This window comes from Pyrus communis, chromosome 6, assembly GCF_963583255.1.
Source record: "Pyrus communis chromosome 6, drPyrComm1.1, whole genome shotgun sequence".
NCBI classification, from domain to species: Eukaryota; Viridiplantae; Streptophyta; class Magnoliopsida; order Rosales; family Rosaceae; genus Pyrus; species Pyrus communis.
Genome location: NC_084808.1, coordinates 13,577,521 through 13,592,773, shown reverse-complemented (window position 1 = coordinate 13,592,773; position 15,253 = coordinate 13,577,521). Strand labels below are relative to the sequence as shown.

The window sequence follows — 15,253 nt, the reverse complement described above, 5'->3', positions numbered from 1 at the left end:
CTTGGTAGTTTTTAGGGTCAACAGGGCCTAGTACTAATCATTAAACAAAATTTATAACATGGTTTTTTTATTAAAAATAAAACTTTTCAAACCTTTTTCATTAGTTTTCCTTTAAATAAACTTATTACTTGATTTTTTTATTATTATTATTATTAAGATTCAAAGTTTTGAAGTCATTTTCATTAGTTTTTTTATTTTTTATTTTTTTATTTCAATCAATCTAGTAGTTAAAATTTGAAAGAGGTATGTGAAAGGTAAAATGAGCTAATTAAGAGAAGAAATAAATTGAGCTTTGTTAGTTCCGGAGGCAACACATTGTCGAACAAAATGATAATCGAGTGTAATATGTTTGGTACCTACATGGAATATAGGATTGAAAGCCATGTAAATTGCGGAAATATTATCACAATTAAGATGCATTGGGATGTCGGAAAATGAAGAGCATGTATGAGTCCTTGAGTCGAGATAGTATCCGCACAAGCATAAGCAAATGCACGATCTTCTGCTTCTGCACTTGAATGAGAAAACCGCTCGTTGCTTTTTCCAAGAGATGAGATTAAGACCCCAAAAATACACAATAACCTATTGTAGGCCGGCAAGTATCAAGACAACCTGCCTAATCCACATCTGAATAGGCTACAAGAAGAGTAGAAGCTGGGAAGCGATGAAGTGGTAGACCATGGCCGAGTGTGCCTTTCAAATAATGAAGTATGTGCTTGACTACCTCAAAATAAACATTAGTTAGAGCACTCATGAACTGGGATACATGTTGCATGGCGTAGGCAATATTAGGTCAAGTGAGTGTTAGGTATTGTAAAACACCAACAAGTTGACGATAGGATGTAGGATCGGGAAGAAGAAAACCATGAGTACGGAAGGGAGAACCCTTTGAAACCATCAGTGTTGAGACAGGTTTGTATTCCAAGAGATTACTACATTTGAGAAGGTCGAGAGTATATTGTTTTGAGTGAGATGTACCATGTAAGAGACTTCAACTCCTAGAAGTAATGCAATTTACCAAAATTTGGGTTTCAAACTCAACACTCAAACTTCGTATAAAAGAAAGTAAATAAGAAGGATTGCTTCTTGTAAGCACTATATCGTCCACATAGAGGAATAAAATCATCATATGAGAGGTGTCCTGATAAATAAACATTGATTTATTCGCTTGAGTTTAACTAAATCCAACCCAAAGTAAGAAAGAGCTAAAACATTGAAACCACGCTCGAGGTGCCTGATTCAGGCCATAGATGGCCTTGTAAAGTTTGCATACATGGTGGGGTCGACTAGGATCAATGAAACCAAGAAGTTGTTTTATGTAAACTTCTTTAGATAGTGTGCCATAAAGGAAAGCGTTTTTGACATTTAGTTGTCGAAGAGCCCAACCTGAAGAAATGGCAATACTAAGGACCGTTCAGATGGTGGTGGGTTTTATAATAGGACTAAAGGTATCAAAATAGTAATTCCGGGTTGTTGGTGAAGCCTTTTTACAACCAAGTAGGCTTTATGACTCTCAATAGAGCCATCAAAGCAGCATTTTACCTTAAATATGCATTTCCATCCAACTGTATTAAAATTAGGGGAATCGGGAACCAAAAACCAAATACCATGTCTAAGAAGAGCATTAAATTCATCAATCATAGCTTGCTTCCATTCGAGAGAACGAGAAGTTTCATATAACATGTAGGTTCAACATCACTTTGAGCAATGCAGCAAAACCAGAAAGGAAATGGATACCGTACTGAAACATTGGGCTAAATTTTTGGCTTGAAAATGCCTGATTTAGATATGGTGTAGACTAGACTGGTACTTACATGTGCTGGATTAGCGGGTGGTAATGAATATGGGCCAGGTGGAGAAGGCCAACTATCGAATGAAGATAGAGGAGCCGTTGCATGGGAGACTGCTAGAATGGAAGAGGACACAGGTCGTGGAGACAATATATTTGGATTAGTTGTCGGCCCATCGATATTTGGGAGAGCAACGACTGTTGGTGGCCCAGGGATATGTGCAGCGCTGTCAGTATTAGAATGAACAGTCCCAGCAGAGAGAGCTAGCGTGTTGGAGTGTTGCACGTGTGACATCTGCGGGGGGTTAAAAAAAGAGCAGGTTCAGCAGAGAGAGGTCTATGAATGGGAAGAAAAACTGGTTGGTGCCCGGGTTTGCGAAAGTAGATGAATTGTTAGCAATTGATCCGAATGAAAAATAACATAACGGGTGAAGGTGCTGATATGCAGGGCATTGTTCACTGCAACCAATAAAAACACAAGCAAGAGAGCGAGGTTCTAATTTATATGAAACATAATCACCAATAAAAGGATAACAAGTACAACCAGAGGTCCGAATAATAGATAATCGGGATGTCTCGGAAACAATGCATGATAAGGAAAATTCCATTGTAGAATCGGAGTCGGAAGTTAATTGAATAAGTAAACGGCCTCACAAAATGCTTTAACCCATAAGTTGTGAGGTAAATGAGTCGTGAGAACAAGGGTGCGTCCCATGTTAACCCCCATTTGTTGGGGTGTATGAGGACACAAACCGATGGATGATTCCTTTGCTAGTACAAAATTGTTTAAATGCCAAGTTGTTATATCATTGTCCCCATCACTTGGAAGTTGTTTAATAGAAGTGGAAAAGTGATTTTCAACATATGCCACAAAGTTAGTAAAATGAGTACAAACTTGGGATTTATGAACACATGGGATAAATCCATGATTATTGAGTAGTCATTCGTAAACAAGACCTAGTAATGAAAACCAGAGACCGAAGAAATAGAAAACATCTAAAAGATTTGCAATGCTTATGGTTCTTGTTTGGAAGTTTTGTCAAACTCAAGGAAAGTATCCATAAGTATACTCACTGAATTTTTATGTTCTATTTGTGAGCGCTCAGCTACTTTTTTAAAAGATGGTTACCTTAATTCTCATTAAAAATGCCTACCTATAAAGCCCTGAGTTGAAGAGGGAACATGTCCCAAGATGATAATTGGGGAAAAAGTAAAATTTTAATGTCTTCAAAGCTGAGCTTTTCGGTTCACTCCCCTTATGTGGTCAACTTTCTTACAAGTCTACCGCCTTTCTTTTACTCTTTTTTTTGCCTATGATTAGGAGTAATTTTCTCATTGAGTTTTTGCTACTTAACTAGATTTTAACGAGACACCCACCTTGGGTTGGTCATATCCTTGTGAGCTTTCTAATTGCGTCCAGAAGAGTGTAGTTTTGACTTATTGTAATTACTTGTCTCCTTAGACTATAGGCTATCTCCCATATTAGGTTTTACCATAGCGAGGTTTTGTGAGTATTACTACCAATGCATTCTTCCATTAATTTGAGACTCGCATTTGCTCATTGTGCCAACTACTCCATCGACTGAATTTACTTCACCATAGAAGACCTGATGCGACGTTTTGCTTCAATATTTGCACACTCAAGGGGGAGTGTTACAGTCCTAATTTAGTAGGGATGTATTTGTGTAAATCCTACTGAAATTCTATAGTATATTTTAGATAGTGTCCTATTTCAGTTATAATACCTATAGGGTAAGGAATTTACCTTCCCTATTACCATAAATAAAGACACAATGAGGTGAGAAAACACGACCACAGAATTCACCTATTTCTCTTTTCTCTCTGTTTGCCGTCCATTTTCCTCTCTCTGTACAATTCTTCAGTTAAATAGGCCTACAAGTTTGGCATTTTAATGAGAAAGATAGTTTGGCATTGTTCACTGAAGTAACAAAATTTATAGACTTTCAGAGATGTTCTTATGAGGTTTGGTTGCTTCTAGTAGTACTTCCAAAGATTTTTAGTAATTATAAAGTCCTTTTGAATTTGACTATTTATATTTTGTCGATTTTTTATATTTTGCATAGATGATTTTAACTCATAACGTAGTGAGTTAATGTCCATTCTCAGAATTTCTTCTTGAAAAACCCATGCTAGTACATTTCTTACCTAAAATAACTTGTCTAAACGGCATGGCATCAACCATGTACAGGAAGAACAATTGTTCCCATAGCCATATGTAACTTTAGCTATTAATGGTACCTTAAAAGCATTTTTAGATAATCCAGCCCTGTATTTCCTTTTATGCATAAATTTTAGGCATCCCTCAAACTTAATGCTTCTCTCGCACATCCAAAATACACAGATATGAAGACATTGACAATTTTGTTGATTTTCGCATTCCCCACAATCTGTGAGGGTGCTACTTTCTGGGTTCCAACGGATGTTAAAATAATCAACGGTTTGGGTCCGCGGATAGATCTTAACATTCGTTGTAGATCCAAGAACGATGATCTAGGCTTGCACTCTCTTCGCCCCGGAGGCAGCTTCGAGTTTCGTTTCAGGCCTAACTATTGGAGGACTACACGATTCTATTGCAGCTTTCGATGGAGTGGCCAATTCCGTCGGTTCGACATTTTCGTACACAAAAGGGATGATTGCAGGCATTGTACATGGATGATCAGAACTTTAGGCCCGTGCAGGTGCAACCAAGACAACAGAAAATACGATAAATGTTATCCGTGGGACAAGGATTAAATTTGGAGGGCGCATAACATGAAACTAAGATAAATGTTCGTCTTTCTGTTTTTCCTTGGAAATTTCATCTCGACTATGAACAAGTTTTGGCAGAGAATTTTCAATTCCGACTTTTTGCGCCACGGACCGTCGACCTTCATTTATATACGAGCAAAAATGTGCTCCAATTTCACATGCGCTGCTCGATCATAGGAGGCTGACTGCTATCAGGTAGATAATCAGCGTACATGGCAGGCAACACACTTTCAAAATTTGTTAACTTGCTCATGTAAATTGAAAGAACTTGCATAAGTTGCTTCATCTATCAAATGTCGCCTATCATCCATGACGATATATGAAAACGCTACGTTTATATAATGAAAAGGAGGCAAGCTGAGAGGAAAACAAATAAATACTACAAATTTCTTGTTTTGCTCCGAATGGAAAACAAAATAACTGCAGAAAAGTTTCACGAATTTAAAAGTTACATTACAGTCATGGACATTATCTGGCGAGCAAGGCCGGGATCTTGGTTCAATAGCTCCCTCAAGTTGCTCTCCACCTCTGCAACCTGTTTCTCGATATATTCCCTTGAAGTCTGTCCAGAGCAGGAAAGAAACAATTTAATTCCAAAAAAAGTCCAGAAGATGGGTAACAACAAGAAAAGAGTTTGCAAACTTCTAATCTGCACAAATAGAAAGATAGAAATCCTGAAATACAAAAGAAATTGAAGCCTATGACAATCCCAGTAACACACTTATCCCCACAAACCCTCCGCTTCCTCTCCCCTATAAATTTCAGTAATCATTTGTTTTTTTCTTTCTGTGCCTCCCACTCAATAGCTTCCATGTTCTTGCTCTTTTGCGCCTTCCAAAAGAAAATGTTTTCGGCAAACAAAGAAATGCACAAGTTGGGATCATCCATACCGTAATTCATGAACGTGATAAGAAAAATTTGTACACTCGTTTATACTATTACTCCAGGAGGGTTGTTGTTCGCTAGCTAAATGTCAACCAACAAGTCACTACATCTTCTTCAGGAAAACTTGCTCAATTTTTCACCTTCTAAAAACAACAAAGGCTCATTGCTTAATCTTCACCTTCTGAAAACAACAAAGCCTCCCAGGAGATGACCCACGTCTTAGCCATTGACAAATTTTCGTAAAATGACACACTAATTAGAATGACATTCTCATTCTTTCCTAGTTATTGCCTCCATGTTCTATTAGCTGTCATGAGTAATAATAAAGCGCCCTATAAAAATGGTCAGAGCTTCATACCAAATATTTTAAAGCATTTTACTTACTCATGTTTAAACTTTTTAGACAGACTGAACTGAGTCTGAAACTAAGTAACAGCATAAAACGAAAGTTACGAGAAATTAGACATTCAGGATTATGGGATATTATCAACTTGGCATGCATAAAATCATAAACTACTGTATCTTTCAATCTTAACAGAACTGAAATAGCACAATCAGAACTGCACCACATTTACACGTGCCCATTTGAGCGAAAGAAAAATTGACAATACGATGAACCTTTGCACAAAATGGATGTTGTTATCTGCCTTTACATAAGGAGGACAAATTGTATGTGGAGTAAGGGTAATGCATAAAGAAGTTTTCAAGAAAGACGTGCGCAATGTAGAAAACTCTGCAAGGTAAAATAAGTTCGTAAATGGGGACTACCAATGAGGTGACGCAAGTCCTTCAAGTTCATATACATATGATGGCAAATTTCATATTTTATAATGAAAACAAATTTTATCAAGTACTGATTCTATTGTGTTAGGATGCCAAATGGCATCTCTGTATTGGATATTGATTTGTACAACAGTCCAGCTCTGATTATTGGTCAATGGATAACTAATAGTTTGTTTTAGGTTGACCTTTTGGATTTAGCTTATATACTAGCAATTGTTACCAAAGGTTTCGAGTTGAATATTGTGATTTGTATCTGGAACTTTGTAATATAATTCTTGTGTACTCTGGGTTAATGTTTGAACGGGGTCTAATTTATTGATACCTAAACACTGGCATTCTCTAAAGTTAATTGAACTTTTCTCTCTCACCAAACGAAACAAAACAAAAGGCGCAAACACACTATAAAGGAAGAAAAGGGGCCATCATTATTCAAATGAAAGCAAAGATATACCTGGAGCGAGGCTATTGCACTCTCACTATCCTTGAGCTTTTGTTCGTGTTCATTCACTAACACCGACTTCGGCTCTAAAACAAACCTGCCCACCATAAAGTAACAGAATGTATCATCAGAGAGTATATCAGACAGCACCCATCAACAACAAGACCTGAACTACTCCATCTAATTTTATGTTTAAAACCGGCAACGAAACTCACGTTCTCCCTGCAAAACAGATTAAACCCAACAAAATTCATCAAATTTAAACCCTAAAAGCACTATCAAATTTAAATATCAGAACCCAAAAGAACTGGATCAACTTTTTTTCCCCAAATTAAGACTGAGAACTGAGAAAATGAGTTAATTGAAATGAAGTACCAATAGATTTGTAAGTATTTGAATCATCAGATAAAGGCCGCAGCTCCTCCAGGGTCAGAAAAGCACGCTTCTTTTCTCCTTCCTTGTTCCGCATCTGCGTCTGGACCTGAAACCCACCTCAATTCTCAACCAGTAAGTTCAATTTTCACCATCTGTTTATGATTTATTAATTAAAAAATAATATGGATAAAAAAAAACCTGCTTCAATTTCGCAGTAAGCTCAATCATGCGGCCTTGAATCTCCATGAACGCCTGTAAAAATTTGATTGTTCTGGTAAGTAGAAGCGAGCAAGATACAGTTGAAAATCAAAAGAGATCGAGAGAAAGAGGGGACTTACGGCTCGGTTGGCTTCGTCGGCCATTTTTGCAAGATGGAAGCTTTCTGAGTGGGAGCGCGAGGGAGGCTGAAAAATCAGAATTCTCAACTCGCTACCCGTCTTCACTCGTCAGTGATGATTTGGTAAATGGGTTTTGGGTATATGGGTCGGGTTTGGCCCTTCCATAAATTCATTGGCCCATAAATTCATTGGTGGGGTGTCAAAATCTTCATAGGGTGTCTTGGTTGCGTGCTAAACGCGTTATTTTTTGCTGGTAAAAAATCAATGATTCAATATCTATGACAAGGATCTGTCGCACTCGCGACCTGACTGCTTATGCATTATGCATTAATTAGAAAATTTTGTTAAAACTTGGTAGAAAATATGGTTTCTTCTTTTGTAAGTGACTAGTGTAATAAATAGTAGGTAGATTGTTTGAGCAATTAGAGAATTTCAAGCTCCTATTTCACATAGAGCAACTTGGGGTTCGACTTGGAGTTAGTGAATCGCATGATGGCAAAAAAAAAGAAATTAAAATATTTATATGAATCTTTCTAACCTTTGAAATGTTAGATTATCGTAACGAAAGTACTAACTATTTATTTAAAAAAAAAGATTAGTAGCATAAATGTACGAATATTACAATTTCTTTTATTTATGTTAGTGGTTGAGGATTTTCTTCAAATGTCCTTTAATCATTAATCATATGATTGATTTTACAACTCATAAAAACAAGGACACGTCATACCTAGGTGGACTAATGCAAACAGGCTAGAGGAATATGCGAAACAAATACTTGGCGCCAAAAGAACAAGAAAGTGACATAGTACCTTGTCGGATTCTTTCCGGGAAAACTTTTGGTAATCTGGTTTAGGCTTTAGACTTGAAGCCTTCAATAAGAGAAACATTCTTTCTTGCAGATTTTTGTAGGCTCATCCCAAGTGGGTGTGGGTGCCTCTTACAGTTCCATTTTCTTAGTCATTTGGTGGTTAACGATTCAAAATCTTATATTGTTGGATTTGTTAATCAATGTTTAAGATTAAAATATTAATCAATTTACGCTTCACATTTTATACCAAATCAAAAAGTGAATTGTCATGACATTTTCATTATCTGGTGATTAATATAGTGATCAAGATAACATCTCTAGTTTATCATAAAAAAAAAAATTAGTACATTTTCTCCGCACCAAAAATAGACGTTTAGTGCTTTTCAATTTAGTTTTTTCGGTCAATTCAACGAGACTGGTTAGCTGCTGTCTAAGAAGACTTGGCAAAACACAAAACAAAGGTGACAGAACATTGCAGTGGTTGAATGAATTGGGCTTAAACAAATAAGTGAATAACCCAAAAGAAAAAAACACACAATCCATCTTTGAATTTCGATTGACCAAAAAACCCAACCCGGATTTAGGATTGAGAGAGAGAGCCAGAGAAGGAGAGAATTCTGAGAAAGGAAAGGAGACAGACCGACCAGAAAAGCCATTGCTTTTAGAGATTGAACCAATTCGGAGTACGTCTGGTTTGGCGCTTTCTTCGCCCCAATGCGCTCCAAGCTTGACAAGTAAGGACCAAATCTTTCTCTCTCTTCAAAAAATAACTTACCCCCCCCCCCCCCTCCCTCTCTCTCTCTCTCCCCTTTTTCACCGCTTTCTCTCTCCTCCCTATATTTATCTTCTCCTTTCTTCAACCTTTGAGCGGCTTTCTGGTGGCCCAAGAACAAACCAAAACACTACAAAAAAAGAAGGGCACAAAATTTATCTTCGTTTCCCGGCGAACCCACATCGGAAAGTTCATACTTTTACTCCGACCCAGATCCAATCCCGACCCGAATTCCAACCCCACATTGACAATTGATAGATGAACCCACATTAGATATGTATGTGGGTCATTGAAGCTTTTCAGTTGTCAGTGGTAATAGTTGGAGGAAGGGAACGGGTTGACATGTAAAACCGGATTCGGGTGCGGACACGGGCTTGGTTTTCAGATTCATGGGGATTTGTTTCAGTTCTGAAAAGGACCAGCATTCCAGTTATACACACGCCAGTCCTCAAGGTATTATTTATTGCATCATACAATTTAATTTCACATTTAATTCTGTAAGAAAAACATGGAAAATGGATCCTCATTAAATTTTGCATATAATGTTGCTTGCTGCCTTTAGGTGCATTTTGCAGTTTTTGAACTTTTTTATTTTAACTACCATATTAATTTTTTTGGGGATCATTTGGGTCTCCTGGAAATGAATGACACAATGGCAGGGAAAATTTTGGGCTTTCTTGCATTTTTTTTAAATTTGTTTTTTTTTTTTAAGAAACGAAGTTTTTGGTTTTTAGTTTTTGTCATTTGTCGCATTTTCTAACGAGGTGAATGGACTTGAAGCATTTGGTGAAGTTTGTGAATGGGGAGAATGTATGTATAAAGGTGGACACTTTTTAGATAAAACATCATAGGATTTTCATGTTAGAGTTGATTGTGGATTCCTTTTTCGTGTGTGCTTTAGAAGTCGTAAGTATTCTGTCACATGAAAGTAAATGTACTTCTTGAATACGGTTCTGATATACGTGAAGTGTATTTAAGGTTCATCCTCTGCATTTTCTGCGGCCAAAACGATTTGTTCTTCACTTTCCATGTTTCAAAATTTTCGATCGTTTCTATTGGTGATGTGTTGTTGTTGTTGTTCTAAGATTCATACGCCGACCCCACTTAGTGGGATAAGGCTCTGTTGTTGTTGTTGTTGTTTCTATTGGTGGATTGCAAAACAATTGTTAGAGATGAATTTGCTGAGAAGAAACCAGAAGTACCATTCTTTCTATGTTAGTATAATGTTCAACAAAATTAGTGATGTGGATTTTTTGGAAATATTGGGTAACTGATAGAATCACTTTTCTCTTCTTGCGAAAAAATTCAAATCAAGTAGGAGATGACTCTGTTGTATCTCAAACTCCGAGTAGAACATCGTCAAACACTACTCCATTGGCTTCCAAGAATGTCAAAGACCTTCGCCAAAGCCCCGGATATACCAATGTCAGCATCTTTACTTACGATGAGATGAGTTTGGCCACAAAACGTTTCCGGCCAGATCTAATTCTTGGTGAGGGTGGGTTTGGAGTTGTATACAAAGGAGTTATTGATGACACCGTGAGGGCTGGATACAAGACCACGCAAGTTGCCATCAAGGAGCTTAATCGAGAAGGGTACCAAGGTGATAGGGAATGGCTGGTATTTGACTTATCTTACCCTTTTATCTTATTTAATTTCTGAGAATTGAGTCTTTACTGTAGTCAATTTTTGAAGTGGTGCAAGTCAAAGGTTTTATACGTGGTTTCCATATCATTCATACAAGTTGCAGTGCACATTAACATTCTCCCAAGCAGTCCCCATTTCCTTTCCACTTCTCATTTCGTGGTCATGGTAGGATAGTGCACGCCTTTACTATCAGAATGAATTTAGTCTAGCATGTTTTAGAATTGGTTATTCCCAAAAGTTATTTTGGAGCAAAAAAATGAAACATGTATGGCGTGTTGCGTGTTGCGTGTTTTTCTTAATAGTGAATTGGCTATTTGGGGAAAAGTCAAAGATAGATATAAGCGAGAGAAGTTGATTTTAAATTTGTATTGCAAGGATCTTCTCAAGGAGAGAAAAATATGAAAAGTCATGGCCTGTGAATTGGCTTTAGAAATGAATACAGTAGATGATATTTCTCGCTTAAACAGGTATCATTCTCTCAACAATTCCTGGTTCAGTGGACAGGAAACTTGGAAACCACTAAGAGACTTTATCATCTGATTTTTATTAACATTTGTTATATGCATAAAAAAAAATGGTCCACTTTTTCATAGATTGTTGGTCTTGCAGGCAGAAGTTAACTATCTGGGACAGCTGAGTAACCCTAATCTTGTGAAGCTGATTGGGTACTGCTGTGAGGATGACCACCGGCTACTGGTCTATGAATACATGGCAAGTGGCAGCCTGGAAAAACATCTTTTTCGCAGTAAGTGTCTTATGCCATCAAAATTTCGTGGGATGTTGAGGAAAGGATGTCTTATGCCATCTATTTCTCAGTTGTCATCCCTAATCCCTATGCTTCAACATATCGTGTACCACCTTTTAGTATTTCTTGTATTCTTGTCTTTCCTTTTTGGGTAGTCTTTATTCTATCTTTCATTGGCTTTCCCACACTCTTTTAGGTGGGCTTCTAGAATCAGATGTCTTTCATGCTCTTAATAATGTTAAAAGTCAATTGTTGAGTTTGACTCATATCATTTTCTTCTTATCTTTATGCTAAGGAGGTAATTGGAGCAATGGTCCTTGAACTTTAGTCCAACTTTGGAGCTTTTGTCCCTAAACTAAAAGTTAGTGAGTCCTGCTCCCTTTGTAATAATGTGGAGCAATGATCCTTTTAGCTAACTTCGTTAGAACATCTACATTTTTTGTCCTTTCAAAACCCTTTCTTACGGAGTTAGCCAAAAGGACCATTGTTTCACATTATAATAAGTTCAAGGACCAATAGTCATGGATTTTTTGTTCAGGGACCAAAGCGCCAATTTTCTCTTATGCTAATACCTATTTTCTTATATTCTTCATTTTACATATTTGTTTCACTTCAAAATACTTGGAAACTTAAAACCTGTGAATGGAGATTGACACTTTTTTTTTATGTTAGCCATGAAATGACATTTATTAGATGTGATTCATGTGAACAAGTGTTTTGTGACCGGAAATGTTTCCAGTTGTTCAACATCTGGAATGTTATGGAGCATTGCTTATACCAAGTATGCTGCAGGAAGTGTATTGAAAATATTGATCTTCTCCAAACTGCACATTGATCCACCAACTGCTAAGATATCTCGAAATTACTGTATTATAAATTTTCAATTGGGTGTTCTATTTGATACTGTTGACACGTGAAGAACTTACAGGATATTGTGTTCAATTTTGAATACCATTGATGGAACATTGTGCCTTATTTGCTTAATGCCGTAATCATTTCTTTTGTTTTGGGTTGTAGGAGTGGGCTGTACGCTTACATGGTCAAGAAGAATGAAGATTGCTTTAGATGCTGCAAAAGGGCTTGCCTTTCTTCATGGTGCAGAGAGACCAATCATTTACCGCGACTTCAAGACATCAAATATCTTGTTGGATGGGGTTAGTTGTCTTCTCATTGTTATCTTTTACATTGTGTTCCTAACTGTTGAGCATCTTACTTAAGGTGCATTTGGAAAATTTTAAAAGAAAATACTTCTCCAATGAAACCCAAACCAGAAGATAAACTCCACATGGACACTAAATGTCATGATTCTTTATCAATTTCTGGCAAGCAAAGAGTGGTATTTTATGATCGAATACAATTATGCATGACTAGGAAAATGGGTGATTTCTTGTGATTAAATTATGCTGGTTGTTTTTACTGAAATTAAATGATAATATGCAGGATTTTAATGCAAAGTTGTCAGACTTTGGCCTTGCAAAGGAAGGGCCAATGGGAGACCAAACCCATGTTTCAACACGAGTGATGGGCACGTATGGATATGCTGCTCCGGAGTATGTTATGACTGGTGAGTGGTTTCATGCCACTGATTTATATGATAAAACATTATTCTTTTCTTGATGGAAACAGACAATTATTGCAGTGGTTTCTCAGGGCATCTTTGTAGTCCATTGTTACACATGGTTGGCTAAAATCACATCATATGCAGTGGTTTTCATCATGGTTTGAAGGAAAAACTTAAAAGGAAGTCATATTTGAATATCGATAAGAAGAATCCCGTTTCTCTCTTCCTCACTCTTGTGTTCTCTCTCCATATACATCAAATTGACGAGTCAGTGCTATTGTATGAATGCTTTTGTAGATGAAACAATATCCATTTCAAGCCTATCTCAACTTGGTTTTCATAGCAGTATACCTTTTAACAAGAAATATGACATAATTACTTACTGTTGGTAATATTTACATCATAGTATGTCATGACTAAGTATTAATTTGATCCAAACAGGGCATTTAACCGCTCGAAGTGATGTTTATGGATTTGGAGTTGTACTACTTGAGCTGCTCCTTGGAAGGAGAGCAATGGACAAGAGCAGACCCGGGCAAGAACACAACCTGGTTGAGTGGGCTCGCCCACTCTTAAACCATAATAAGAAACTTCTGAGGATCGTAGACCCTAGACTGGAAGGGCAGTACTCACTCAAAACAGCAATGAAGGTGGCCCATCTGGCATATCAATGCCTTAGCCAAAACCCGAAAGGGAGGCCCCTTATGAGCCAGGTGGTTGAATTGCTCGAGTCTCTTCAGACAACAGGAAACCAAGAACTTCAAAGTGGAGAAGGTGGAGTGACTCTTTATGAGGCTCCTAAGGGAACCTTTGGAACCGCCCCCATGAAGAGAGACCCGAACAGAAGAGACGGTGAAAGGGGAGGAGAGGCACATAGGAGGAGCAAACCGGGAAATGGAGGGAGCAAGAGTGAGCCTATGAATGATTTCGATCGTAGTAACTTGTCTCCAAATTTTTGTGTCACTTGAAAAGTAGCTCCTACGTACGTTAAACTTGTAACCAGATAGTGGATGGAGGGTTGAAACTGTACAAGATCATATCAACTGGTCTATCCATTTGGTGGTTTTGAGTTAAATCCATTTGCGGGGGCCGGGCGAAAATTGAAAATTGTGATTAACAATTTAACACTTTGTAATTCATTTTCTTACATTTTATTTTAATCACTATCATGTAATTTAACAGAAGGTATCATTTGACATTATTGCCCTCGCCAAATATGCCTTAATCAGTTGAGACTTTGAGTATCAGCATAACCATCTCATGTATTTATGGTCATGTTTAACTCTTGATACGTCTTTAGCCTGCAATAATGATGTTCAAATTTACATGGGTTCAGATAGGAGAAATTAAGCCGACGAACAAGTGGAATTTGTAGTTGAGTAAGTTTATGAAACGGGGAACAATCTAACATTACTGCTCGTGGGATCTGAACGACTCTTGAGGTTTGCCAACTAACAAAACAACACACAACAAATGAAACCATCCTTTTGCTCTTGAACAAACACTTGCCGCAATTGTTTACGTTGTTAACCACGTTGGTGCATTTTCCACGGTAGATACGCTCTCCAAGCTTGCACTTATACCCACATTGCCCGCAGTGCTTACTTTCTCCGACAACATAAACACATACTGTCTTGCAGCAATGGACATTAGACAAGACTCTTCCACTGTTAGCTTTTGGTTTTATTTGCTCACTGTTGAGGATTTTAGCTTACGATCTCTACTTCTGCAACACTCCTCTATGGGGCTAAAATGTAATCCAAATTTGTATTTGGCACTTGTTTAATGCATACTAGTTTACGCGCGCGCACACAAAGTGCGTGAAATTGTTTATTTTTATTTTTAATATTAAAAAAGAGAGGATGAGAGAGAATGTGGGAGTGAGGAGAAAGAGGTTTTTTTATTTTTTATTTTTTTTAATTAAAGATGTTAAAATCACCTATAAGTGATGCTTAAACAAACAAAAATAAATAAAATTTAGGTTTTTGAAATTACATTACTGCCCTTAACATTTTTATTATGATAGAAGACTAAATAGTATTTTGCACCATCTTTTGGTTGACAAAGAGAGTTCTATTAATATGTAGTTTAGATAATAAAGACCTCAATTATCACCGCAACTAGCTTTATACACACAATAATTGTGTTTAAATGTCTAGCTGCAAATAACTCTAGATAAATAATAAATTTGTTTTTGATATTTTGTAGATGTCTTTGATGTACGGTTGAAGTTACATGATGAATATTATTTTGTATGTATATAAATAAGTGTAGCTGCAATGTGATAAACCTTAGTATATATTCAACTTTTTCAAGGTTCAACTTGAAAACTTTGGATTATA

General features: G+C 37.1%; 2 protein-coding genes across 2 annotated transcripts; one reads left to right on the top strand and one right to left on the bottom strand.

The window, feature by feature from the left end:
- Positions 1-4,635: 4,635 nt before the first annotated feature.
- On the bottom strand, positions 4,636-7,534 carry LOC137737845 (prefoldin subunit 1). The gene is made up of 6 exons (XM_068477413.1): positions 7,379-7,534; positions 7,239-7,292; positions 7,041-7,146; positions 6,881-6,887; positions 6,678-6,762; positions 4,636-5,120 (listed from the first exon to the last, which is right to left on the bottom strand). The coding sequence occupies exons 1-6, from the start codon at positions 7,400-7,402 to the stop codon at positions 5,007-5,009; spliced, it is 390 nt and encodes a 129-aa protein (XP_068333514.1). The 5' UTR covers positions 7,403-7,534; the 3' UTR covers positions 4,636-5,006.
- Positions 7,535-8,778: 1,244 nt separating this feature from the next.
- LOC137736983 (probable serine/threonine-protein kinase PBL17) lies at positions 8,779-14,141 on the top strand. Its single transcript, XM_068476316.1, has 6 exons — positions 8,779-9,411; positions 10,277-10,578; positions 11,215-11,350; positions 12,368-12,504; positions 12,791-12,914; positions 13,353-14,141. Exons 1-6 carry the CDS (start codon positions 9,348-9,350, stop codon positions 13,877-13,879), a joined length of 1,290 nt encoding a protein of 429 aa, XP_068332417.1. The 5' UTR covers positions 8,779-9,347; the 3' UTR covers positions 13,880-14,141.
- The last annotated feature ends 1,112 nt before the right edge of the window (positions 14,142-15,253 follow it).

Coding starts and splice junctions, on each gene's coding strand:
- LOC137737845 (XM_068477413.1), bottom strand. CDS start 7,402: ATGGCCGACGAAGCCAACCGAGCC. Junction 7,147..7,238: donor TTACTGCGAAATTGAAGCAG/GTTTTTTTTTAT, acceptor GGTGGGTTTCAG/GTCCAGACGCAGATGCGGAA. Junction 5,121..6,677: donor GTGCAATAGCCTCGCTCCAG/GTATATCTTTGC, acceptor TGCTCTGGACAG/ACTTCAAGGGAATATATCGA.
- LOC137736983 (XM_068476316.1), top strand. CDS start 9,348: ATGGGGATTTGTTTCAGTTCTGAAAAGGACCAGCATTCCAGTTATACA. Junction 9,412..10,276: donor TACACACGCCAGTCCTCAAG/GTATTATTTATT, acceptor CAAATCAAGTAG/GAGATGACTCTGTTGTATCT. Junction 12,505..12,790: donor CAAATATCTTGTTGGATGGG/GTTAGTTGTCTT, acceptor GATAATATGCAG/GATTTTAATGCAAAGTTGTC.